Source organism: Syngnathus scovelli, chromosome 6, assembly GCF_024217435.2.
Source record: "Syngnathus scovelli strain Florida chromosome 6, RoL_Ssco_1.2, whole genome shotgun sequence".
NCBI classification, from domain to species: domain Eukaryota; kingdom Metazoa; phylum Chordata; class Actinopteri; order Syngnathiformes; family Syngnathidae; genus Syngnathus; species Syngnathus scovelli.
In genome coordinates, this window is record NC_090852.1 from 12,283,062 (window position 1) to 12,309,231 (window position 26,170).

The window sequence follows — 26,170 nt, forward strand, 5'->3', positions numbered from 1 at the left end:
ATCATGTGTTGTCTCCGTCAGGCCCTCATTAACTCACATTTCTGTCTCTCAGTCTCTGGTGTGACTCTTTTCTCTCTTTTCATCTTTTAACTTGAGCCACCTTTCTTTCCAGATTAATACACAACAGAACATGGATGTGGAAATCTTCACTTGCAGGTCTGAATTGTAACTCACATTTACAATTTCTATGGTCTGTCAGCAACACCTTCAGCTAAATTGTTTTTGCGGGTGAATGCACACATACAGAAATGGCATGGAGCAGAAAATATGGCCCATTACAGCAAGAGATGACTGACTCACTTAGGTGGGCCTCTATTTATTATTATTAAGGTTCACTGCCCCTCAAAAAGATTATGTGTGATTTCTGCATAATTAGTTCATTCTAAGAACTTGATTAATATATACTACATATTGTGGAGCAACCATAAGTGCAAAGTATTTGATAAATTATTTTGTGATCAAAAGACTGAATGATTTCATATGTGATAGCTACTCTCAAGATATTCCTATGACGAGTTTGATCATGGGAATTGTGTTCACATTAAACTATTGGAGCTATTCAGTTTCACACCGATCACAATCACAATTGTCCACGTATTTGTAGTATTTATATACAGGGCCAGTAGTTGTAGCAGTAGAGAAAAAATAAAAACACGGAAGGGAAAGGTAACTAAACACATAAAATGCAAGGAGAAAATGTTAAAAAAATATTGCACTTATTCCAAGTGTCTGTTATTCAATCAACCTCAACATATTCGCAGGTCGGCACCCGCACATTCAACTATTTACCGTATTTTCTGGACTATAAGTCGCTTCGGAGTACAAGTCGCACCAGCCATGAAATGCATAATAAAGAAGGAAAAGACATATACTATAAGTCGCACTGGAGTATAAGATGCCTTTTTGGGGGAAATGTATTTGATAAATTCCAACACCAAGAACAGACATGTCATCTTGAAAGGCAGTTTGAAATAAAAATAGAGGCAACAACAGGCTGAAAAATTGTAAGGTACGCTAACGTTACATGACACATAAACAACGAACTGAGAACGTGCCTGGTATGTTAACATAACAGTTATTCAGGTAACTATAGCATAAATAACATGCTAACAAGTTTACCAAATCATCCGTGTCACTCCAAATCACTAAATTCAATGAAATCTTCATCCTCTGTGTCACTTTTAAACAACTCTGTTAACACCAGAGGTAGAAGATGCGGCACTTCCTCTTTTACGTCACTTATGTCAGACTCATCAACACAATTATCAACACAGGCCTAGAGCGCCTTTTGCGGTTTTGTGTGAAAATAACATGTGACATGATATCACAAGGCGGCTCGGTGGCGCACTGGGTAGCACGTCCGCCTCACAGTTAGGAGGGTGCGGGTTCGATTCCACCTCCGGCCCTCCCTGTGCGGAGTTTGCATGTTCTCCCCGAGCCCGCGTGGGTTTTCTCCGGGCACTCCGGTTTCCTCCCACATCCCAAAAACATGCTTGGTAGGCCGATTGATCACTCCAAATTGTCCCTAGGTGTGAGTGCGAGTGCGAATGGTTGTTTGTCTCTGTGTGCCCTGCGATTGGCTGGCGACCGGTTCAGGGTGTCCCCCGCCTACTGCCCGATGCCGGCTGGGATAGGCTCCAGCACGCCCGCGACCCCCGTGGGGACTAAGCGGTTCAGAAAATGGATGGATGGATGGATGGATGATATCACAATGTATTGATGGTTTCACACATAAATTGCTCCAGAGTATAAATCGCACCCCCGGCCAAACTATGAAAAAAAATGCAACTTATAGTCCGGCAAATACAGTACTGGGGAAGGCCCCCTCCAATATTTCTTAAGATTTTACATTTTGGGGTGCAGGAGGACCCCTATTTTTTGTGGGAAGGTTTTATGGTTTGTCATGGCTTATTCAAAGATTTTAGGGGTTAAGAACCCCCCAATGCATTTATGACGGCTGGTCAATTATACACTGATTTTTGCTATTAGCAGTCCGGCCTGGTCCTTATCCTCGCTAATAATGGGGCTCCTCTGTACTGTATATGTCTTTAGAGGCCCCGTTATTGTAACAAAGCCATCAGTCCCCATGACTCTGCCGCATACACATGCACAATGACACATGCAAACACACGTACGAGTAAAAGCCCACAATCTTTTCTCGTTCAGCACAAACCAAAAGCAACAGAGGAGCTTTTGTTCACAGTGAAATTCCTCAAGCAGCCTGTGGATGCCTGCTGCCACTTGACCAACCATCACCATGACGACTGCATAGACTGTGGAAGGAAAAGTTGTTGATTTACACAGACTTGACAAGTGACAGTTGACTAGAACTGCTCCAAGGACGTGTGATTCATGTGGACCCATTAGACTTTGGTGTGGCCACAACTCATTCCAACAATGACTTCAGGAACAAGCGCCTTCAAAAGACTGACACTTATAGCCTTGGTATGTTGGAGATGAGAAAGTTTAAAAGGATGAAAATTGCAACTTTGTAATTCAACAATAAAATACATGACGATACACCTTTTGCATTAGAATCCATCAAGTAGCAATAAGAACTGATGCATAGTGATGTTATAAAATATGAATCCTATTTTATCTGTGCCATGTCAGCATCAGCTAAAATGGTCATCTTCCCTATTTTGCAGATAAACAAAGATCCTATCAAATCAGATTTAAAAACATGCTTTCCAAATTTTCTCAAGAGTGGAAATTCATTTCCACTGGTGGCATGTGTGACGTCCTCTCAGAGTTGGCTCACACGAGACCTTGGACTCCCACACCTCGGTCTACAGCCATTACATTCCCTTTCACCATTTCACACTCCCTCCCACACCTTTTCACTCTGCCAGCTCTCAAGAGGGCTACTATTGAAGGGCATTACTCGACCATTTCAGCGACACACAATACTTCACTACAGAAAACTACACATCGATTAACATTTTAATCTAATACACCTAGATTATTTGGAGCTGTACTCTGGTGGAAATCAGTGTGGAGGAGATGGCTGCTATTAGCAAGCAAAGGGTTGCCATGAGTGAAAAAAGGCTGGGTGCTGTTGAATTATTCTGACATTCTTTCCATACATCAGTCTGACAACGTTTCAACGGGCAATGGTAATGAAGAGGTTTGAAATACTGCATGTTGTTAGCTGAAGTTCAGCATATATACAGCCCCATATCAATTATATGTTTCATAAAATGGCTTGGTCATATGGATGGATTGTTGAAACCACCGTGCTTATGCAAAACAGCAGATGGAAACAATGCTGGTACATGTAGTGTAGAGTTCTTAAAGTACGATCAGACTGAACGTGAGTTGATAGTTTCTCACGGTACCATCCATTCTATTTAAGTCAATGGAGTGCATGCGGAAAGTTGGGATTGCGTGTCGGGCGGAGTGGATATTGTGTTTGACGGGGCGTTAGTATACGAGAGCACCGTCAAATTCGTCCATTGGCTGATGTTTAAAAGTATGAAAGTGAAGTGGCATCGCATCACTGACAGCCAATCACTGTGGAAAATGTATTTACGACATCCTGCCCACAGCAGCACATTACAGTTTTTATTGATTGCTTTGACCTGTTTGAAGAAACTGGGAATCTCTAAGTCTTCATCATCACCATCGAAGCAGAGCAGAAGACACCTCATGCAAATGCGTTAACCCATTTTCATTGGATTGACACAGTTTCCCACCCTTTTGCATAACAGTTAACATATATGTCATTCAAGAAGTCCAAACTCCATCGTTTTAGCTAGGGTTACAGAACAGAAACAATATACTCCGAGCTCTTAGAAACTGCCTGATCAGTATGCAATCACAAAAAGCACCTGCCTGACACTTCTTCACAACATTTTTCAATTTGCAATCAGTCTTCAGGCCTGTGTTGCTCTTTGGCAGCATGGATCGAGGAGGTCTAAGGCAGACGAGAGGTAGAGTGTGAGTAAGAGGTAGAGGGGTCAGAGAAAGAGGAGTTTGCGTGCGAGGTGGCGGTATAGCTGGAAGGGCTCAGAAGAAGTGACAGAAGAGTATCACTTGGGACTATTTCTTACTCGTATAGTGTAGGCCTACGATAGATTTTTGTTCGTTCCTGTGAAAGACTGTTATTTTCCTAATTTCTCACACAGTAATGGATTTTACTTTTATTTCCATGTATTCTTTGTGTGAATATTTCAGCCAGTCTGATAAAAAGAATGTAATTAAAAAATTTGCATCAAATCATATCTTTTTTTTTTCTTTCTATTTTCACACACAGTAATGGATTTAATTTTTATTTCCATGTATTCTCTGTGGGAATATTTCATTTGTTAACCACAGTCTGAAAAAACTATGTAATCAATAAAATTTGCATAAAAGCATATCTGATTCTGGATGCAGTTTTTGCAAGAGGGCACATTTGACTACAAATGGCACTGGCGTGTAAGCTACGTACAGTCATAGGCTGCAATGGCAAGCAATGGTGCATACAAGTGCTGTAGTTTGTTGCCCATTGTGTAATGATTGATTGGAGGTGCTCACACACTTGTGTCAAAGTTGAGTTGTTTGAATATATATATATATATATATATATATATATATATATATATATATATATATATATATATATTACTACTACGATGCAGACCCTGTAACTTTGACTGACGACCAGTTTAGGGTGTGGGCCACTTTTCGCCTCAAAGTCACCTGGAATAGGCTCTAGCTCACCTGCGACGCGAAAGAGGGTAAGCAGTATGAAAAATGAATGGATGGATGCTTCCCAGATCATGTATTTTTCACAAAGGCAACACAAGTCTATGGGTATTAAAAATTCACAAGCAATTTATTATTATGGATATTAGACAGCACAAAATTTACTGGCTCTTAGTAAATCAACAAAGGCTTCCCTCAAACATGTCTAAGCAGGAGACTCATTATGCCCTAATTCAGTGTTCAATTAATTGTTATTGAAATCAGATGAAAATTATTTTTCAGGAATAAAATGCTGTCACAGTATCACAATCACTCTTAAAGTGTGACAGGAACAGATTTGCATTTTCTCTAGTCTCTTCTGCTTTTTTTTTTTTTTATATTTATGCAAGTAGCAATAGTACCTATTGTGCCAATTTCAGTTGAATAAACACTGCAGGGCTGAATGTCTCGATCTAATTTACATGTACAGTCCTATTGTGCCAATACAGTTGAATATACACTTCAGGGCTGAATGTCTCTAATTTACATGTACAGTTGAAGGGGAAACCCATCCAACATGATAGGCTTACATTTGAAAAAAGTACATGACCCACATGCACACTCCCCAAACTCCATGTCAATAATTACACCAATATCAACCCCAGGCAGTGACAACACAGTATCAGAACTGTCAAAGGTTTTGTAATTCACTTTAAGACAGAATAAATTTGTGTCAGATTATTCAATTAATTTACGAAATAATAATAAAATCTAGCGATAGCCCTACGCATATTGTAGGTACACAATACAAATATAAACACAGCAAGGGTCCATGTGCCCTGCAGCTCTGTTTAAACAACAATCTCTTGCCGAAGCAAGAATTCAGCCTTGACGACAAAGCCTATGAGCAGTAGGGATAAGAAAATAGAATCTTGCAAAACTAGTTTTCGTGTCATTTCTTTTTCCAGGCTTCCACTGCTCAGCATCAGGGTTTGATTTGATATGGAGGTTGATTTCATCCTCTCAAGTATATTGCAAAATCCACACCTTTTCTGCCTGGTTGTGTCTTGACTTACCTCCATCTTCCTGCATTGCTATTCATCACGTCATGTGACGGTATGTTCATGCAAACCATTTTCCACTTCTGGTCTTTTTTTAAAGGCACTTGATTTCACTCTAACTCTCTGGTTTGTGATTGCAATGCTACCTTTTTGGAAGAGTGCTCACAGCGCTACACTTGTATCTCTCTCTGTCAGTGCAAAATTCAATCACACACTCCACATGCAATAAACAAAATGAGCATGAGTACCAGGCTGATGTTTATATACCGGCATGTTTGAGGTCATTATAATAGAAAACGAAAACACTTAAGGCATTAAAAATGGTGCAGTATGTCTAATTGTAATCTCGGTATAGCCAAGTCTCCTATGAGCGGCGGAGGGCTGATCTCTGGCTATAATTTCCATAAAAAGAAATCCAATGTGGACCCAAAGCAGCAAGAAGTCATAAGTAGGGTGGGGAAGGACATGGAGAGAGGTAAAGGTAGAGGAAGGGAAGTGTGGAATGAAACGCAGTGCTCAGGTGGCTTATGGCGGATATTGTATGCCTTATCTGTCACCTGCAGCTCTGTACTCATTTTAGTAGGCGTGTGTGTGTGTGTGTGTGTGTGTGTGTATGTGTGTGTGTGTGTGTGTGTGTGTAAAGATACGTGGATTTAAATTGCAGTGATGCAAAAGTTACACATCTCAAAGTAAACATTTTTAAACTAAAAGTAAAAGCTTTAATGGTCAATGCCACCTGGAGCATATTCATTTCAGCAATGTGGAGCTATGCCATACACAACTTTTTGACATCCTAATATGCAGTAGAGCAATAAACAACATTGTGGAAATTAAAAAACACAACCCAATCTCCTCACCGGCAGAGTTCTTAAATCTACAAATAGAAAGCTGATACCAATTTACATTTTTTAAAATCAATAATTTTTTAATTAAACATCATGTGGCTCTTTGCCTTTCTGTTTTATCTCATGAACACAATGGAGAATAATTGACATTAATCTACGTTCTACAACATATGTATGGCCATAAAATGGCTAAATTTTAGGGTCTACAGATCAGAGTGACTTTTAAAAAGAAAAGTGAGATCAATGACAGTTTCCTATCTGCTATTTGTCAGAGAAGCAAAGGAAGCCATGAGAAACATTAGTTTCAAATAAAGGCATTTTTAAAAAATATATATTTCTTTACACACACACGCACACACACACACACACACACACACGCTCCCCACACACCTTTGTTGTTTTTTAGCCGAGAGGAGAAAAACACGTCAAATGTATCTGTTACAACTCGAGCAAAAGAAGTGACAAGCTTTAAACCCCCTTTCCGGAACATTAACATATAAACTCTTTGCTTTCAATGATGCAGTTCTCTGTTTGGAGCTTTTCATTGATGCAAACTTCATGGGGTATAAAAAGAAGTAAAAAGCACTAAATCAAGGTCAGGAAAATGAAAGCTCTACCTTTTCGACTTCTGATGAATGCAAAACGTCAGACATCTCAGAGACATTTGATGGGATATAACAGGATTACATCCCCACTGGGTCAAATAAATGCCCATTTTGCCCATCTCAGCATAAACTAAACGACTGCTATATGATCTTTGGTTGCTAGCTAGAACGTTATTATTGAAGACCATCAATCTAATTTTATTTCTTTTTCTTCCTCTTTAATGACTTCACTCCTCACAGAAAAAAAAAACTCACTGGGACTGAAACAGCTATACACAAGGATGATCAGGGTTTGACAGTTAGCTGGTAGCGTCTGGATTTGTGTTGAAAGCTTGCCTAAAGTACTGACAGAAGCCTTTGACAGCAGCTTCTCGCATGAAGCGAGGCTGCCAGTTGTACCTGATAGAATTTTCATACGAGGCTTCCCACTCTCTGATGTTGGTGATATGAATATATTGTACCCCGACCAGCCACAAAATATGATTTCAATACATGAGGTGCATCAAACATTCTGTCTTCACACAGGTAATAATCTTCTCTTTGACAGTGTCAATCAAAAGTCTTTCGAAAGGCAGAATAATTGATTCAGCTCTTACAGGTAACGTTCTAATATCAACAGCATTCTGTGCAAGTGGGCAAATTGTTATGGATGATTGGTGTAAACATACCGTACAAAGAGAATCCCCATCAAAAGAGGAATGAAATCATAGCAGCTTGCATAGAGCGTTGCAGCTCAGTTCGACAGATTTATTTTTAAAAAGCGCAGGTCATGTCTTGAACATCGAAGGTGTGAAATTCTAAGGCACATCTGTCTCGTTAAACTTGGTTTAAGAGAATAATTCAACATTATATCTGAGTCATAACTGTCTCAAATCTTTTGTACCGTATTTCACTCAATGCTTCATCAAAGTGCAAAAAAATGCAAAAACTCGTATGCTATTTAGGTTTGTTAAGGTTTATATTGCAATCATTTAACCAGTAAAGGGAAATGTGCTTTTGGGAGTTTGCAAACATATTTTTTAAGTTTGTGTTAAACTTATAATCATATTAATATAATATCTAGTATTAGAGTGCACGTGTGGATTGGTGGGGGGCGAGGAATGTGCAGACAAACTGCATGAACTTGTTTTCTTCAAAGTGTTGTGGAATAGGCCCGGATAGGGAGTACCGGAGGAGACCATCTCAAGGTCGGTTAGGAACAAGAACAACAGCACGTCTATGAGACCGGCCTTCGAGGGAAAAACCCAACTGTCTGACCTCAGCGACACCTGGACCGGGGAGGAGATGGCCATCGACCAATCATCTCACAATATTTTGCATGCTTTAATATTCATATTGTGTTTCTTTAAAACTGGGCAACCCGGAAGAATGTGTCGTCTTTTGGTGGTCACAAAAACGCACGAGTTTTAGTGTGAGGGACCCGGGACCCAGGCCTGTATTAGTGCGCTTTGTCAGGAATAAATAATTGGTAAATTTGGTCTGATTGATCTACTGGTCTTCTCTTTGACAGAACGAACTCGCAAAATTGTTAGGTGCGCCAGTGTGTGGATTAGGACATAGCAATTTATGTGTTAAGTGTTGATCGCAATTTGGAGTCAGATCAATAACTAGAATCCGTAACCTAACACCAGGAAACATTGTTAGTCTGCACATTTAAACAGGTAAATTTGATCATGGAGGAGGGGGGGGTGCTGTCACTATTTTGTTTTTGTATTTTGTTTGTATTGTCATAGTACATAGAAATGATTGGGGTAACAACGGTCAAGTAAAAATCCATTAACTACTTGGACAGGTCTATTTGGAAAAATATTTTAGTGCATTGCTGCAGCTAATGTTAAAAGGAAACAGTACACTGGTGCTGAGGTTCTCATATAAGGCGAATAAATCTGTATTTGCTTTAACATGTGGCTACTTTTGACTGGTGCTAGTCAGACATGTCTTGATGGCATTTCAGATCAAGAATGTTGCTTTTGGCACAATAAGCTGCTTTTTTGAAAGTGACACAAAGAAAAAGCCTGAATTTTTTGTGGAAATCTTAGGAAACACTGAATGGATAGAAACATTGTGAAAAAATGTCTGTTGGTGAGCCTCTAACTATGAGACGAGCTTAATACAGACTTGTGGTGACACGAACTTGTGAAGGAGCTTGTCTTACCTTCTGTACTCAGGCAGAGCTCCTCGTCACTGTTATCCTGACAGTTGTCCTGACCGTTACACAAAAAACTCCGGTCTACACAGCGGCCGTTTCGACATTTGAAGCGGGCCTCAGAACACACCAAGGGGTTACCTGCTGTAAATAAGAGAAGGAATAAGATCTATCACCAACCTGTATAGACTTTTTGCTCTAGCTTTAAAAAACATGTTAATAAACCTAAGAGTTACGGTACCCTTTCATCAGCACATGATTCAACTCACACAAAAATAAATGGACAGAGCTGACAGTATGATCACCTACTGTATATAGACCAATAAAATAAAAATCTGTCACCACTGCACTAAAATTACTTGATATTTTAGTGACTGTAAGGTTGAATTATTTTAACTGTCTGTTGTCATCCTGATGCACTAAAGCAATCATTCTCAAATGACACCGAGTTCAGAATGTTTCTGCTCGAGTGCAGATGAGAACTAAGAGTTACTGATCCTATTTATCTTGCTTTGGCTCACTGTATTTGATAAATTGACTCAAAAATCATTTTTATCATCAAAACCATTGTATTATAACTTAATACAGCTCATTTTGCTTTTAAAACATACTACATACATTCAAGGATTCAAGGAAGTTGTATAAAGGGATGCAAAGCCTTCAGGTCTCTCCTTTTCAGTTCTGGTCCTGAGAGCAAACATGCCTGTATATTATGAGAGTAAAACTAAAACCTACTGCTGCAATTCAAGATCAATCGGTCCATGGCTCACATGATCTCTTTCACCCATTTAGCTGGGTTTGTTGTGGAGGAACAGCTCCAAAAGTAACTTGTTAAAACCTTTGGTCTGATTAGGGAGTTCAGTATATAAACTTAATTGAATTTGCTATAGTGGAATTTCAAATGAAAACGCTCACATAAAACTTGTTAATCAAATAAATAACAGAGCGTCTCAGAAAATTTCTATCATCTGGAGAATTCCATTAAAGCCACCCCGAGAGGAAAACAAACAGGAAACATAATTGAGTCAGAACCAACAGCGAACAACACCCCAGAAGATTTTCAGTGTTTTCCCTAGTTTTGTTGCATCTATTGTTAACTACACCATAAAATGACAATACAGGCTTTCTGTTCCATTCTTTGCCTTGTTCTTTCTGCTTGTCCCATTAGGGGTCAGCCTTTTCCATCAGTCTATCTATTTTTGTAGTAGAAAACATTATGATGGAATGACTAATCTGACATAATGGGATCTAATAACCATAGCCTCAGGCATGTGCCACTCGTTTTATGTTTGGTATGGGAGACTTACTGCAGTTTTCTTCATCACTCCCATCAGGGCAGTCACTAAAACCATTACACTGGAAACGTCCAATGATGCAGTGGACCCCATTGGCACAGGCAAAGAATGTAGGTGCACACTTTGACTTGACTTTAGCTGAGGAGTGGGAGGAAACAAAGTAAAATCACATATTAGTATTTGACCAGAGGAAGGAAACAAACAAACAAACAAACAAACAAACAAACAAACAAACAAACAAACAAACAAACAAACAAACAAACAAACAAACAAACAAACAAACAAAAACTTCCATCAACGGCTCATGCACAACCTGAGTGCAAATTAAAAATCTACATGACATATTCACACCTTTGTTTGGGACATAACAAACCATGACTGTTTGAAGGATATTTTTTAACGAGTTTTTAAACATTGCAGAAATTAACCATGATGGTTATACCTAATGTGCCAAAGTGACAATGTTTCAGGACAATAAGAAGGAATCAATCTGAAGATTGACGACACAACTCATCGTTAGAATTGTTTGACAATAAAAATCCTTGAATATATTTTGAGCACACAACAATGTTGTGTCTCTTTGAAGTAGCACAACTATGTATGGCAAAGAAGGAGGAATAGGCACAACAACAGCACGGGGAACAGCCATGTCCAAGATGAAATGTAATTTGGAAAACAGGAGAGGGAGCTGGGCTTGAGTCCAATCCGTCTTTATGTACTATGTGAAGCCTTTGTTTACCTGGACAGCACACCCATAACCACCCAAAGCTCATTAGGCATGCCTGTTGGAGTCCTGGGAGGAAAGAGACAGGGCTCTCAGCTACAGTATATGGAAATGTATATGGATGGACACATAATTTAGCTGTGTACAAAGTTTTACATGATTTTCTGATTGTACTATTCTATTTTCCTGCTGACTTTTCTCCAAAAGACATTATGTTGTTTTCACAAAATGCATGGTTCCTTAGTAAACACCCTTGTGACTTCTATGAGATACCTCATTCACTTCCTGTCTCATCTGCATCCTCATTACCACTTGTGCTGCTGGCAAGATTTATCTGACCCGAGGTTTGTGTTCCCAATTAACAGAAAAGTCGCATGAAGGGCAAACTCATGAAGGGAAAATCGTGGGTGGAAGAGACAGCAATGAGATGGCGCTTAAGCGCTTACATGCATTTGAGAGTGCATACTGTGAGCTAAGGATAGGACTAATATTGTTACAAGTAATAAGCAGTTTCAGTTGAAGACATGGGAAAAACACAATTTTACCATTCATTTGTTAACCGCGAAGGTGTCCTGTCACTCTTTTGGCAATTTGTAAAATGCTTAGAGCCTGCCAGCATTTTTATGTCATCTTCTCCTCTTCTCTCATCATTTGAACCTATAAAGCTCTGTGCCAAATGTTCTTCTTACTTGCTCTAAAGAAGCTGTTTACTGTGAGAGAGCAAGGTGTGTTGGGAAATTTCCCAACTTAGAGTGTTCGGTGCAGCACAAATGAACGTGAAAGAAGCCGTAGTGAAGCTGATTCCTGAGGTGAAACTATCACAAGCACAGTATGTGACAGGATTATAGTGGAACGCACAGCTGGAGGACACAGTATCATAGTGGAGCTTGCACACACAAGCTCCATGTTACCAATTTCTATGGAGTCTCTCATAGTAAATTTTGGTTTTGAGATTTGGATTTACACCTTGTGAAGATCGACCTATCAATTACAGAGTTGACACATCGAATCATCAGGGCGTGCATTTATTCAAAAAAAGTTTTGATATGTTTCAATTCATTGTGTGCAAGGATGAATGGATTTTAAAGTGTAATGATTTGATTTGGTGGGTTATTTGATTCTGTTCAGTACGCTACCACTCAGTTTGAGAGGGTACGATGCAACGAGTTTCTTGACATTTTACAGACAAATGAATGAATAATTTTGATATAATTCAAAGAGGAATGATTCAATTCAAAACCGATGTTCTAATTAAGCAACATTGTGCCTAGCTAGTTCCAATTACATAGATTATTCTGTTATGAAAATCAAAAGAATAATGATTTAAACATTTTTAGAGATGTTTTACATAGTGTTCCTTTTCACAGTTACCAATAAATGATTAAAATCTAGGCCAAGTAGGGGAGCCACTCAAGCTGACATAATGTAGAACAGTATTTTTGTCTGCTCTGCTGTGCACGCATGTACTTCAGAATTCATGTCAGGTGGACTCTGCAATAGCGTACTTGCGTACTTTGTGTTTTGCCCTTCCCCAATATGCACCTCCATGCCCTTCTTGTCTTTCTTGCATCACCTCCTCTGAGAGAACAATGCCTTGTTTGGCGCATGTAGGCTTGCTTGGTTGTGGTGGGGATGCATGATTGATAGCGGGGGGAGAGGCATGCTGTAGAAGGACTGAAGAGACTAACACAAAGGAAAGGAGCACAGTGTTTGAGCAAAACAGGATTTCAAAGATCCCTCTGACTTTGCTCAACACTGGTAAAGGTGGAAAATCAATCAATAAAGTATCTGACTCACTGTATTAGCAAGAAGGTCAGGGTTATTTTCAGACTCGAGGTTTAAAAAACTGTAAACATATCACTGTCTTGAAAATGTTTTAAATGTGTCCATGTGTCATACATACACTGTAAGCCTCCATTTTATTTAGATTCAAAAATTCAAGTGCGATGCTTCTAAATTTGTTGCAGCACACAAATAAATCAAGCTTACTCGCTGCAAAGTGTGACATGTCCTACTATGTCGTCCTTTGATTCGTTCTTGGGCATTGATCAATCGGAAGACAGTCCCTCCCACTTATGATGAAGGCCGGACGTGGCATGCACAAACACAACGGCGCACAAAATGACAAAAAAAGGAACCGTACTTCAGCAGCTCTCTGGTAAAGCCATGACATGGGTGAAAGATGTGTTGATTAGCAAAAGTGGTGTCATTAAACAAAATTGTTACCGCAACTATTTTTTTATGTCAGTCTCAACCAATGACCTTGGTGTCTCCTTTTGATACGCTCTCTTTACATTTTGACTCACGCCCTTTGACGCTGGTTGCCTATGCTTTTCATTTCTCCTTTCTTGCCAGTTTATGCCCTACCCAGACAACGGCAAAGAGGGTACGTAATCCTGGCTCAGGCTCGGTAGGCTCAGTCAGCTTTAATACTTACTCCTCTGTCAGAATCTATTTTCTCGATCCCTGTTATTTAGACACTTTGTGGATTTTTTTTTTTTTAACCTTTGTTAGAAAAGTCTGTAAATTAGACATATTAACATGTCTTAAAATGTTATGGAATTCATATGGATGATCCAATTTCCTTTGATTTACATGGCCAAAATGTTTACAAGATATGCAGCAGAAAAATATTTGATCTACATTGATCCTGTATTTATTTTTAAAGCTGCATACACACATTTAGCTATAAAACTAAATTGACAAACATCTATCCATGGATTTAAATTCGACAAATGAGAAGATGTTTGTGTGTCATTGTATCTGCTGGTATAAATATCTAAAAAAGTACACGTTGGTTTGGTGTTGTGAAACCTTATGGCTGGAGACACACTAGACTTTTGTGTACAGTGTTGAATTATTACTATTGATGTGGTTCTTTTATAGATTTATTAATGGATTGAAGGGGTAATCAATAGAACAATACATTTGAAAAATGGTAGATAGTGACAAGCCTCATCCAAACTGAGTAGTGAGTGTAATGTAATGATGCCTCGTCTATATTTTGTGTTTCTGAGATTTCATGTTTCACACTCATTTCTTCTGAACTGCATCCTGTGTAATATCTAACAAGTTTTTTTGTAATTTAATTTCAATTTATCCTAATTAAATGAGCTGTGCAAAACAAATCTCGAGGGGACAGTCGCGACTTTCTCATTGAAAACACACACCACAGTATACTAGAAGCTAAAACTATGACGTCAGTTGATAAATTCAACTAAAATTAACAACTTTGTGAAGCAGAAAAATATATCCGTATGAGTTCCATTTTTTCAGGCTAGTAAGCCTGATCACAAGTCACTCTTCATCATCGATGTAGTGGGCTTTAGGAGGCTATAGTCGGTGGGAGCATGTGGCGGGATCCATACACAATACCGCCGGCACGTGCAGGGTTGGAGGGATCCAGAGCCTATCCGGGAGATTTTAGTCAAGATATGAGCTACGTCCTGGGTAGATTACCAGGATCTCACACACAGAAGATGCTCACTCATATTCAGCCGTATTCCCATCTATTGTTACTAATTCACCACAATGTGGTCTAAATTTGGTATATTAAAAAATGTCAGCAAGAATTCCTTTCTTGAGGGCCAGGATTGACAAGACCATGATCAATCAAACAAAGTGGTCTTACGGCAGCCTCTCTCGTCACTCCTGTCGAAGCAATCGGGCAATCCATCACATTGCCACCCTCCAGGGACACACTTCCCATCTCCACACATGAAATTTCCAGGGATGTTGCACTCTGTGGTGAAGTTATTCCCTGGAAGCAGCTGGCTCTCTGAAAACAAAAGAGCAGACACAAGAAAATTGAAACTGACAACCATTCTAGAAAGAAAATTACCTGCAAGGTGGATTTAATTAGTATTTATGGCATATTCAACCCCATAGTCAAGGCTAAATACTGTTATTAATATCTATTATGTGAAAAAGTGTGATTTTAGCAAACAACAAGGCACATATTTATACACTGGGGCATTGTCTGGAACATTTTACTGTGCTTAATAGGCATAAATGTGAAACATGGCCTTTTAGCTGAGGTCTGACACCACGGTGCAAGTAATAATGAGTGTCACACTGACCAGGGGATAGTATTATGCTGTTCTGCTGAAAATGGGTGTAGGGCTGGCCAGCTTCAATGCACTTAAATGACTCAGGAGCTCTGCCCGCTGCCAATAGATTTGGGTTTTGACGCCATTAGTGACCTATGGGCATAACTGAATCTAATTGCAAAAATGTGCAAGAGTAAGCCTTTTCTTACATCAAGATCACCTGAAAATAAACCATAAACAAGTGGGTGAGCCTTGACCTGGACACTTCACAATAGCCAGGTTTACATAGAGCCTTGTAGTCCGATTTGAATGAATCCAAATGACAAAACTACAGGGTTCAATTCCATCTCCGGCCTTCCTGTGATTTTGCATGTTCTCCCTGTGCCTATGTGGATTTCCGCTGGGTACCCTAACCCTAACCCACATTCCAAAAAACATGCATGATAGTCTGATTGACGACTCCTATTTGTCCCTAGGTGTGATTGTCAGTGTGAATGGTTGTTTGTCTATGAGTGCCCTGCGATTGACTGGTGACCGGTTCTAGGTATAACCAGCCTACCGCCTAAAGGCTGCAAGGGATAGGCTCCAGCACAACTGTGACCCTTGTCAGGATAAGCGGTTCATTCGGATAATGACCAAATGACGAAATGAATGAAATTACAGCATAATAATGGTTCAGTGGACATGAAAAAAGCAGAATCCAAGTGAAATGTAATCTGGAATCACAGGGGCGGTATAATCATTTTGCCAATTTGAACAAACCTTAAACGAAACGTTTAATCGGAATAGTTTGGGATGTGTCCGATCAGCGCATTCGCTGTCTTGACGTAAATGTGGAGTGATGTCGCCATTCATGTACTTGAAAATGGCAGCAGCCTACCAAGGCTCGTCCTTACATCACTACCAAAACAAGACATAAAGTCAAAGGTGGAAGTGAAGCTATTCGGTTAACTGTGGGGGAAAAGTGTGGGAGGATTTCAGATTAAAAACAAGATGAGTATTGTGGCATTTAATTATTGTAACATGGGCCTTACTCTCCACCAAAGACACCCAGTGTGTCACGGAGTTCCCCAAACAAGGTAAAATTAACGTTCCGCAAATCAGTGTGATTCATTAATAGTTAATGTACCTTACAAACATAACATTGGCCCTGCGGAGAGCAAGGGCTCTGTTAATTATGACTACCGGCGAATTTGCGGCTTGTTTATTACCAAGGCGACAAGAACATTATATGCCCATGATCATGACTATATCCTACAGGGTGGGGTTTTACATGTTCAGTGTCGTACTCCAAGTGGTGATATTTTGTTGGGTTTAAGTGAAATAAAAAAAATAAAATAAAAATTGATAATAACTTTGCCAATGTCCACCACTACAATGTGCAGTTAGCTAGCAAGCAATGTCTACAATCCAAAAACATGCATCTTCCCTGAAATATTATGATTTCTCAGTTATTTGGGCTACAATCTCACTGACACAGGACAGCGGCAACAGAAAAAAGTATAATCATGAAACTCCAGGTCAATAACAAAGATAAATAAATCACCAGCCCGGTTCAAAGCAATACAAATGTGAATCCGTCTCACCCATTGTGCTAATGACACGGGCAAGGGATGGAAAGAAAAGGCAATTTGAAAAACATCCCCTTTTAGACTTTATAAATGGTTTTGCAATTGGTGGGGGCACACATTTTCCCTCTGTCCTTTCTGGCTGATTCCTTGGATATTGAACACACTACATCTCTACTTCTCATCCGAGTGGTGAAGCTCTTACTAATTGGAACAACCATATGCTCTGTGGCTATGAAGGTTTATCTCTCTCTAGACAGATGAGAGCAGTTTCCCAACGAACATATGGAAAATGAGAGAATCTAGAGTGCTGTTGAGAATGTTTTTTTCACTGCAACATGCTACGTAAGCTATTTTGCAGCAGGTCTGTGATGGTTACATGAGGGCCAAACTTCCAATTGCTAGCCAGAACTACTGTATATCAACTGCTATTAGGATCCTCAGACCCAGTGGGTGAATCCAAAGCGACTTCCCCCCCGACCCATTAGCACCCCTGCGCATGGGAACGGCATCTACATATTAAACAACAGGTATTTTCTGAAGAATCATATGAACGAACATTTTTAGAACTCATTCATCACAAATTAATTGCCACAGATCTGCGGGCGCAGTGAGTTGTTTCTGGTTCAAGACAATGCCTCATGTGACAAGTGTGTGTCAGCATCTCCTGGATAATGAAGGCTTTTGATGAAACTGGAATCTAATATAGCACCTCTGGGATAACTTCCATCATTGTATTCACTGCCACCATGTTGCACCACAGACAGTCCAGGAGCTGACTGATCCCTTGATCTTGTCTCGGGAGACCATCTGTCATGCCAAAGCGATGTAGGCAGTGCATAGAAGAACATGGAGGCCTCACACACGACTGAGTTTCATATATATTAGATCAGCAAGTCATTGATGGTGTACCAGTACACTCACCTGACTTGTGTGAGTTCAGTCACCGCTCGGTGATTGTAAATGGTTGTTTGTCTCTATATGTCCCCTGTGCCTGACTGGCAACAAGTTCAGGGAGTAGCCCAACTTTCACCCGAAGACAGGTGGAGTAGGCTCCAGGATCCTGCGACAGGATTAGTAAGCACTGTTGAAAATGAATAAAGGCTAGATCACCCTGTTAAATCACACGGCAATCTATTTATTCCCCTTTGATTATGAATCCATTCCTTACTGGGTAAAAAATGTAATCATTCATTCTTATCATTACATTATTTTGTTCTCATCCAACTATGCTACATAATCAGAAATCTATTTAATTTATTGAGATGTGAAACAATTTGAACTGAATTAAAGTCCCCCTTTATTTCTTTTGAGCATTTTAAATCCAGAATGAATTATAAGATGAATATTTGTTAAAAGGGAAAAAGAGGAATAATCTTTGGCACAAAAAGCGATGCATTAAAGAAGACGAAATAGGCCCCCTTTGTCTGTCTTCCGGGCTACAAACTAGCAATTAATTGACTCCCAATTGTATAGCCAGGCCAAAGACTCACTACAGATGTTCGAAATCCCAAGACATTAACCACATCTACTAAGCAAGCAAGCAATGGTGAAAGAAGAATCAACTAAGAGAGAGAAGCATTCAGCAAAAAAAGGATTTGACCACAGTTTTTATTTTATTTATAATTCAGTCAGGCATTCAATTGTCAGTCCTCAAGTAACTAAATGAAGAGCCTGGTTTAAAAGGTAGCTACCACTAGACAGCTTTTAAACAGAGTTCTCTGAGAGATGATGTAACTAAAGGTCATTGCCCAAAGATTAAAATCCACGTGCCGTCTGTAAAAGGCCATCTCAGACACAGAACCGACGTGACAAGCAAAGACATTAATAGGCTGAGAAATGTCATGAGAGTCATAGGTAGTAAATTTGATCTTTTGGTAATGACAGTTAGAGCTATGGGGTCACAGAAAATTCTATTTCTACCTGAATCCTATGAGCGTCTCTGGCTGAGACGCGAGGTTAAAGTTAATTTGTCTTTGCAAAATGAAAACTGTTGACAGTGTTTTTATTGGCACGTAATTCTTTGTTTGAAAACAAAGTCCAAAGAGCAGGTAAACAGAAAAACTTGATTCCTGTTTATGTGTCTATTGACGTCATGTAGCATGTCTTGCAGGGGTGGTTCTCTCGTCATGTTTAAGTTGCTCAAATCTTAACCCTTATTTCAATATTTTTGTTCAGCACCGCGCCAGAAAACCTGACCATGCATGCTGATTAGTCGTCTGGAGCAACTCATATCCTGCAGTTTTATATGAGGTAAAGACTGGCAATGAGTCTGGTTGTAAATAAATTTGTCGGCAACAAGAAGTGCCGAGCAAAACCGGTTTTCTTTTTAAATATAATTTTAAAAGAATATTTTACGCCTACCGTGCAAAGTCTAGTGGGATAGGCTCCAGCATAAACCTTGATAATAAACTGTTCTGATGATGAATAAATGAATGAATTTCACAAAAATATTTTAAAATAAAAACAAGCAGGTATGGATGTGTTTACGTGTCTTTACTTTAAAAAAGGCTGTACCTAACAGCAGCACTACTTTGATAATATTGGTGTTGCTACTGCAATTTAATTATATATGTATATTCAATTATATACTTGTGTATAAGTCAAAAGAAAAAATATACTTGTTAGGATACGATTTACTGTAGTGTTATTTTATGTTTTTGGAAAACGCTTTGTTAAGACCAAAGCCGTCGCAAAAGCACATTATAAATAATGTAATGGTTGAACAAACCTGACATTTTTGGCGTTTCCTGAAATGTGATGACTTTGGAGATACATACAAGGATTCTGCTGGATGCCAGCGATATGTGATCATTTTGTTTGAAGTCTTGAGCGCCACTATTTTTAAAAGAAATGCAAACACTTTGAGAGGTAATGACGCTGCATTGTTGCACAATGCACTGTGTATTTTCATATGCACAGGAAAAGCATACCATCTGCGTTTGACCCTGTGTGAAGGTAGATTCCAAACTCAAGTTTTAAATATGCATAATTATGAAAACTGTTCTACTTGCGCATGTCTAGTATTTCCCATTTTAATACATCAATGTTTGAGTATGAGCAGGCGCAGTGAAGAATATCTGACTGGCTGCAGAGGTCAGTCAAGGAAGAATCTATCATAAGCCGTCGTAATCAGTTGCTATGCTGTTCCTTCCGGGCAGATGAGCTCCTGACCCAGAGCCGACACGGTACGGATGAGAACCCCATGACGGTGAAATATGATGTGTAATTGCTTGACTGATTTTGACCCAATCACAGGCTCTGCAGATAACATGCTGATTGCAAATTTACAAATGTATGGAAACTGTAGATATTTACTGAAAGGTTTTATGCTAGACTATGAGTGCATTTAAATATCAAAATATGTTTAGCAACCAATTTGTCACTAATACTAAATACAGCCCACCAAGACAATATCATTGTGCATTATGATTAAGCGGAGTTAGAATAACAATGAAATGTGTTATTATGACAATACATTAGACAGTGTTTTGTGTGTTTTTTTTTTCTCTCGAATAAAGTCCTGGTTATATATTTAGGTATGTCAAGCTACTACAGTGCTCTAAACTGAAGTTAAAAAAAACTCATTGTGTTTAATTGGGGAAATCTTTGCACGTTTTTTTTCTCTTGTCCATTTAAATTAATAATATGGACAAACAAGTTTCAGCAGTTTCTAAGGTGAGTTTTATTTTAGAGAAATAATTTAAGGAGATTGATACTTTATTGATCTTCGGGGGAAATTGAGTATTCCAAGATAATTTGTTCATAGATTGTGTGACGCCGAAAGCATTAAGTCATACTAAATTAAGCGACACTTCAGTGAAGCAGATACATTGTATTAGAGAGCAGCTGTTAAAAAGCTACTTATGCAATCAGGAATTTGAAGCTGCTGCTGTCTGCACTCCAAAGAATCTGCCAATGGACGATCCCCAAAAGGCTTGCAGTCACACATAAAATGTAATTTGGTCCCCTTTTAACCAATTTCATAATGTGAAATGTTTGCAGTGGGCTCAGAAAAACACTGAATGTTCAAATGTGGTTTTTGTTTGTTTGTTTTTTTATAAACATACGTCATGCTACTAGGAATGGTCTCGATGGAATGCATTCTAAATGGTTGGTAGATGGCCACCATGTCCCAACAAAGCTATGACATCAGAAACTAACAATGAAGCTGTAGCTGTCATGGGTATAAAGGCAGGAAAACTTGTGGTGAGGTCACCATTATCCCTGGACTTCATTTTATACATTACTAGTGTTACAAGGTATACCGGTACCAGTATAGTACCGTGATATTTCGGCATCAAAACCGGCTTGATACCATTAATATTTTTGAAACGGTATTTAAAAAGAAAAAAAAACAGCTTGCCAATTCTGTCTTAAAAGCAAGTATACATACGCACAAAGCGGCCTGTCTACTGACATGTGGGAAACGTCTTTAAGTTCCTGGCACGCTTCTTCCTGGGAAGGAAGATGCCTTCAATCAGAGAAGCGCTCGCTGTCGCCCATCTGCTCCTTGTTGAAAAGCATGACCAGCGAAATGTCATGCGCAACGTTTTTGCCAAGACCCATGACATAGCGACCGACATGGCAAACCTATCTGTAAGGCTTGCTGTAAAACTACCGTGGCTTGAGTTGGGAACACCTCCAATCGGGCCAAGCACCTTGCTGACCGAAGTGAATTCTTAACGTCCAACTGGGCAAATGATGTGTCCGAATCAGCATAGAGGTTATAAAGCCTTTGTCGAGGTACCGTTTTAAGATCGGTATCAAGGTAACTTTGTGTGGGTATAGTATCAAAGTTAATTTTTTTGTATCGTAACATGTTCGAAATGATTCATACAGCAAGGGTTTGTTGGAATTGCAGTTCACCTATTGCAGCCTCACTGTTTTGCAGATTTTTTTTTTTTGTGAGGGTCAGTATGTCAGTCTTTTCTTTATTTTACAGCGTAGGAATGCTACACGGGAAATGGAGTGGACTTTCTATACTTTACTGCTTTTATCAACACTGGTGTTCCTCCTTATATTCCCCCATTCATACATCCAGAAAAGTTCATGACCAAACCTGCACACAAGGTTTGTGTTTTCTAGATGAAATGTTCATGTTGTAACCATACCCTACTGAGGCCAACTATAGTCCCTCCATCATTTCCCTACATCATTGGCAAATCTCACTTACATCCTATTTGCAGCTATATTCTTGTCCACTTTAATAATTACAAACATTTTATCTGGACGTTAAACTGAAGTGTAGACATATCTACTATGAAGCCACAAAAACTCACGATAAGCAAGAAGATGGATGCATGCTTTGAGCAGTTAAAAACAAAAGCAAATATGGAAAGATAAAACAGAAAAGATAAAATAGACTTTTGTTTGTTTGATAAATTGCATCTAACGGATAACCTATTCTTGCTTAAAAAATATATTTCTGCTAAGATACATACATACATGATACAGTACCTCTGCAAATGGACCAACTCCTAAAGCAAGCAGCTCATGCTCATTTTCAGTGCATTAGCACAAAAAAGCCAAACCAAACCGTCTTTTTAACTTTGTAAAGACTAGTAGAGTCTAGAAAAATGCGGTGACATTGGTGTTAATGAGGTGGAGCTGCTTTTATTCTTACTACAGCACATTAGCTCCAGTTTGCTCAGCTTAAATGCTTTGGTTTCTGCCCTTTATCTTCATTAAACATGCACTCAAAGAGAGAAGAAGGACACTGTATTTGTCCCCTCCCGGTGTTGTTTTTGCTGCCCAGGCGGAGTGACAGCTGGACAGCCTGCTGTCCCTATCAGCAGCAGTCATTTGCTATTTTGTTGCTGTATCACGGATGCCACGGAAGGCACTTAAGCTGCAGACAGTTTATTTTAGACTGATATTGGGGCGATGCATCCACTGTCAGACACTCAAACCGTATGTGAAAGAAGAGTTTACCAAATTCAATAAATATGGAATGGCGGGCTGAGAGACATACTAGTAAACAACAAAAAAATACAGTCAACGCCCAAGTTAATACACATACACACGCAAATCATGACCAATTGTGATCATTAACGAAGCATCAGGAATGAAGGATCTGGTGAAGTCCTCCGTCCTACACCGTATGGAGGTCCAATCTTTTGCTCATCTCAGTCCCATGCAAAGGGTGTCTGATATTACAGAGAATTGAGTGATTGTGTGTGTCGGGGGTGGGGGGTTTCACAATGGCTCGCAAACTGTCTTGAAGGAAATATCAAGTTAGTGAAGAGAATACAAGTCCTTTGTGCCCAGACCCTAATTTGTATCTTACAGATAATAAATCAAGAAACCGCAAACCAAATTGGTATTTTGTCAGACAATTCATCTTGTCTCATCTGATCTCCTTCAAAAGTGAGCAAAACAGCAGAACAGGCCTAGTATATTTTCAAATAAAAATAGTTTCACTGCAGATATTTACAATCGCATGAGGAAGCAAGGTGAGTGGTACGTCACAGTAATTGTTAAGAATTGATTATAATGTACTATGTAAAATATGTTTACGATGATTAAACAGAAATACACTGATTTCATGGATGTTTGGAGCTGTGCAACTCTCAAGTTAGGTCTGCGAAACTACTTTCATCAGACTCGTAGAAGATTTGCATACAATATAAAGTCATTTAAGCTGACAGCACGCCAAAAAAGTCCTGGAAGCGTCAACTCAATACAACTTTATTTACCTGTGTTTTCATAATAATATTAATAATAATTTGTAATTATTATAAGTAGGTGGGGTTCAGATCAAGGTTTTACGCTGCTGATTGTAATACATAATTCTGATACAAATTAATTCTATGTCGAGCTTGAAGGATTTGTCTGCCTTGCCGAGTTGGATGTGCGACTTCGGTAAGAAAGGAGAATCAAATTCACACTTGGAGGTACAAATTCTGACATTCTTGTGTAACTTCAATTCATCATTAGCCGTAGCACAACCTACTCTAAATCAGTTTGCTTTTACTGGAGATTTTAGTCACTTTACGTGGCAAAAGTTTGGTGACAAATCAAAGTCATATACGTACCAGTATATAGAACCACATATGGCCAAATAGTAGAGTACACAACATTGTAAAAAAACCAAAAAACATCTGCTGGATATTTAAAAAGCTAAGCATCAAGCCATAGCCCGTATTATACATATTGTATATGTTAGATTAGAGGTTGATCAATCATTAAATCAGAAAACTAATTGCTGACAGGGGCAAATGGAGTAATGGGAAGTTTACCCTCATTTAAAGCAATGGGAGGGAGCATCAACACAGGCCAGTTACACAGTATGTAACATTTATCATTTTCAATTATTTATTTCCTACTGTTTATTTCCATATTGACAGCCTCGTAGTTTCCCCAGCCAAAGCAATATTAAAACAGAGTGTTTTTGGGTGAGGGCCACTATGAGCTAAGCTGTGACAGCCCTGCCAGAATCGGCACTGCCCCTGATTTAAAATAATGCTAAATTAAATTCATAATTATATTTACATGGCTATTTGTGGGAGGAAATTATGAAACATACAGACTCAGTGACCAAAATGCACATGTTCAGAGTACACACTGTGCCAGTGAATGAGGACGATCTAACATGCACAGCAAGTGGCTGAAATCTCAAAATGCGACAATTAAAAATGCAAGCCCGTGTTGACTTTATTACATTTATTAATGACATTTGTACTGGTGGCTTGGTTGAGCCAGCATCAGTGAATGTCGGACTGTGTAAAAGACAATAGTCACATTTATAGCACGAAGGGGATGTTGTCACTATGGTTGGATTTACGCTGCATGGCTCAAATGACACAATTCCAATGTTTTGCTCTCTGGAGGCACAATCTGAATATGCATCATGGCCAGCATAAAGGGAAAAATAGTGCCATTGGATATTCTCATATTGCATTCTGGACTCTTATAAATGTGGATAAAAATCGAACAGATATCAGATGTCATCTGCCAAATCAAATGACAGATTGGATATACAGCAATGCAAGCCCAATTTAACAAGAAGACTACAGCCAATGTAGTGTAGCTATTGTATACATTTTCTTCCTTCTCAGTATGCAATTTTGTTGCACCAAGTACCTAAAATACTTTAGTAAATATATATATATATTTATGTACAAAAACAGTTAAATTGGTCCTCCGTTTACCCTTGACTCTGTTCTGCAACATAGCGACAACTTTTGCCATTGGAGGAAGTGCCCAAATACAGTCGAGCGCCAATGGTCCCGTTATGAATTGTGGTGAAGCTTCCTGCATGAGTTGTGCAAAAGGCTGCATGGGGCCCGGCTGCCATGGCCCGCCCGGGGAACAGTTTGTTATTGGCTTCGCCGCTTAGCGAGCTGCCCTCGTAGGATTAAATTCAATTGCGCACAAGGATGGAAAGCGTGGAGTGTGGCTTTAACAACACGCTTGTCACTCGTCACGCATACTGAAGGACCGACAAACTCATATTAAACAATTCGCTAACGCGCATTCTGATTCTCGATGGGAATAAAACAGTTCTCCAGCTTGTGGCTGGAGAGATACTACACCACCACGTCGCTCCCTCCTCTTCACACCCCCCCCCCCCCCTCCCTTCCCCACGCATCTCACACTATTTGTTGACGTTTTAGATTTCAAAAACTTACCAACTGTTCTCGAGCCGAGTAGAATGTACCAGATCCACATCATACGCGTGCTCCTTTGCCCTCAGAGCTGATCTTTTTGAACAAAACCCGGAGTGGAAAAACTTCGCCGGCGACGCTAACTCCTGCCTGTCAGACTTTGGAAGTGGAACTACTTCACCGCTGTCCGAGTTAAAGAGAACATTTTGCGCATTTCGTGGACATGTTCGCGTTGACTTGAAGTAATGGCGTTCGGTCGGGGGCGAGGTGGGGGCAGGCTGAACGTGGACGGGGGTTCGGGGTAGAAGCTGGCAGGCTGAGGTCGCTTCTGTGTTGTTGTTGAGAGGCGGAGACAGCAAGCCGGCTGCAGGGGTCGGCCTTCTGGGATGGTGGTGCCAAAACTGCGGTTCGGCTGGGGGGGACCGCCAGCCGCCCCAAAATTACATTTCACAAATATGTTTTTCACCAAAAGTAAAGCTTTACATTCTGTGGCAAGAACATATTGTTCCCTTGAGTATGATAAAACATGACATTAAACGTATAATAAATTAAATAATAACTCAAGCAGTCCCAAACTCCCTAGGATGGCCATGTCATCGC

At 39.6% G+C, this 26,170-nt stretch overlaps 1 protein-coding gene across 1 annotated transcript in view; it reads right to left on the reverse strand.

The window, feature by feature from the left end:
* ldlrad3 (low density lipoprotein receptor class A domain containing 3) overlaps positions 1-25,927 on the reverse strand; it is a 42,125-nt gene extending 16,198 nt beyond the window's left edge. Inside the window, exons 1-4 of the mRNA XM_049722923.2 lie at positions 25,595-25,927; positions 14,976-15,122; positions 10,633-10,758; positions 9,335-9,469 (exon numbers count right to left, since the gene is read on the reverse strand). Coding sequence (XP_049578880.1) covers positions 9,335-9,469; positions 10,633-10,758; positions 14,976-15,122; positions 25,595-25,637 — 451 coding nt within the window. The 5' untranslated portion in view covers positions 25,638-25,927. The remainder of the gene's footprint in view (positions 1-9,334; positions 9,470-10,632; positions 10,759-14,975; positions 15,123-25,594) is intronic.
* Positions 25,928-26,170: the final 243 nt, after the last annotated feature.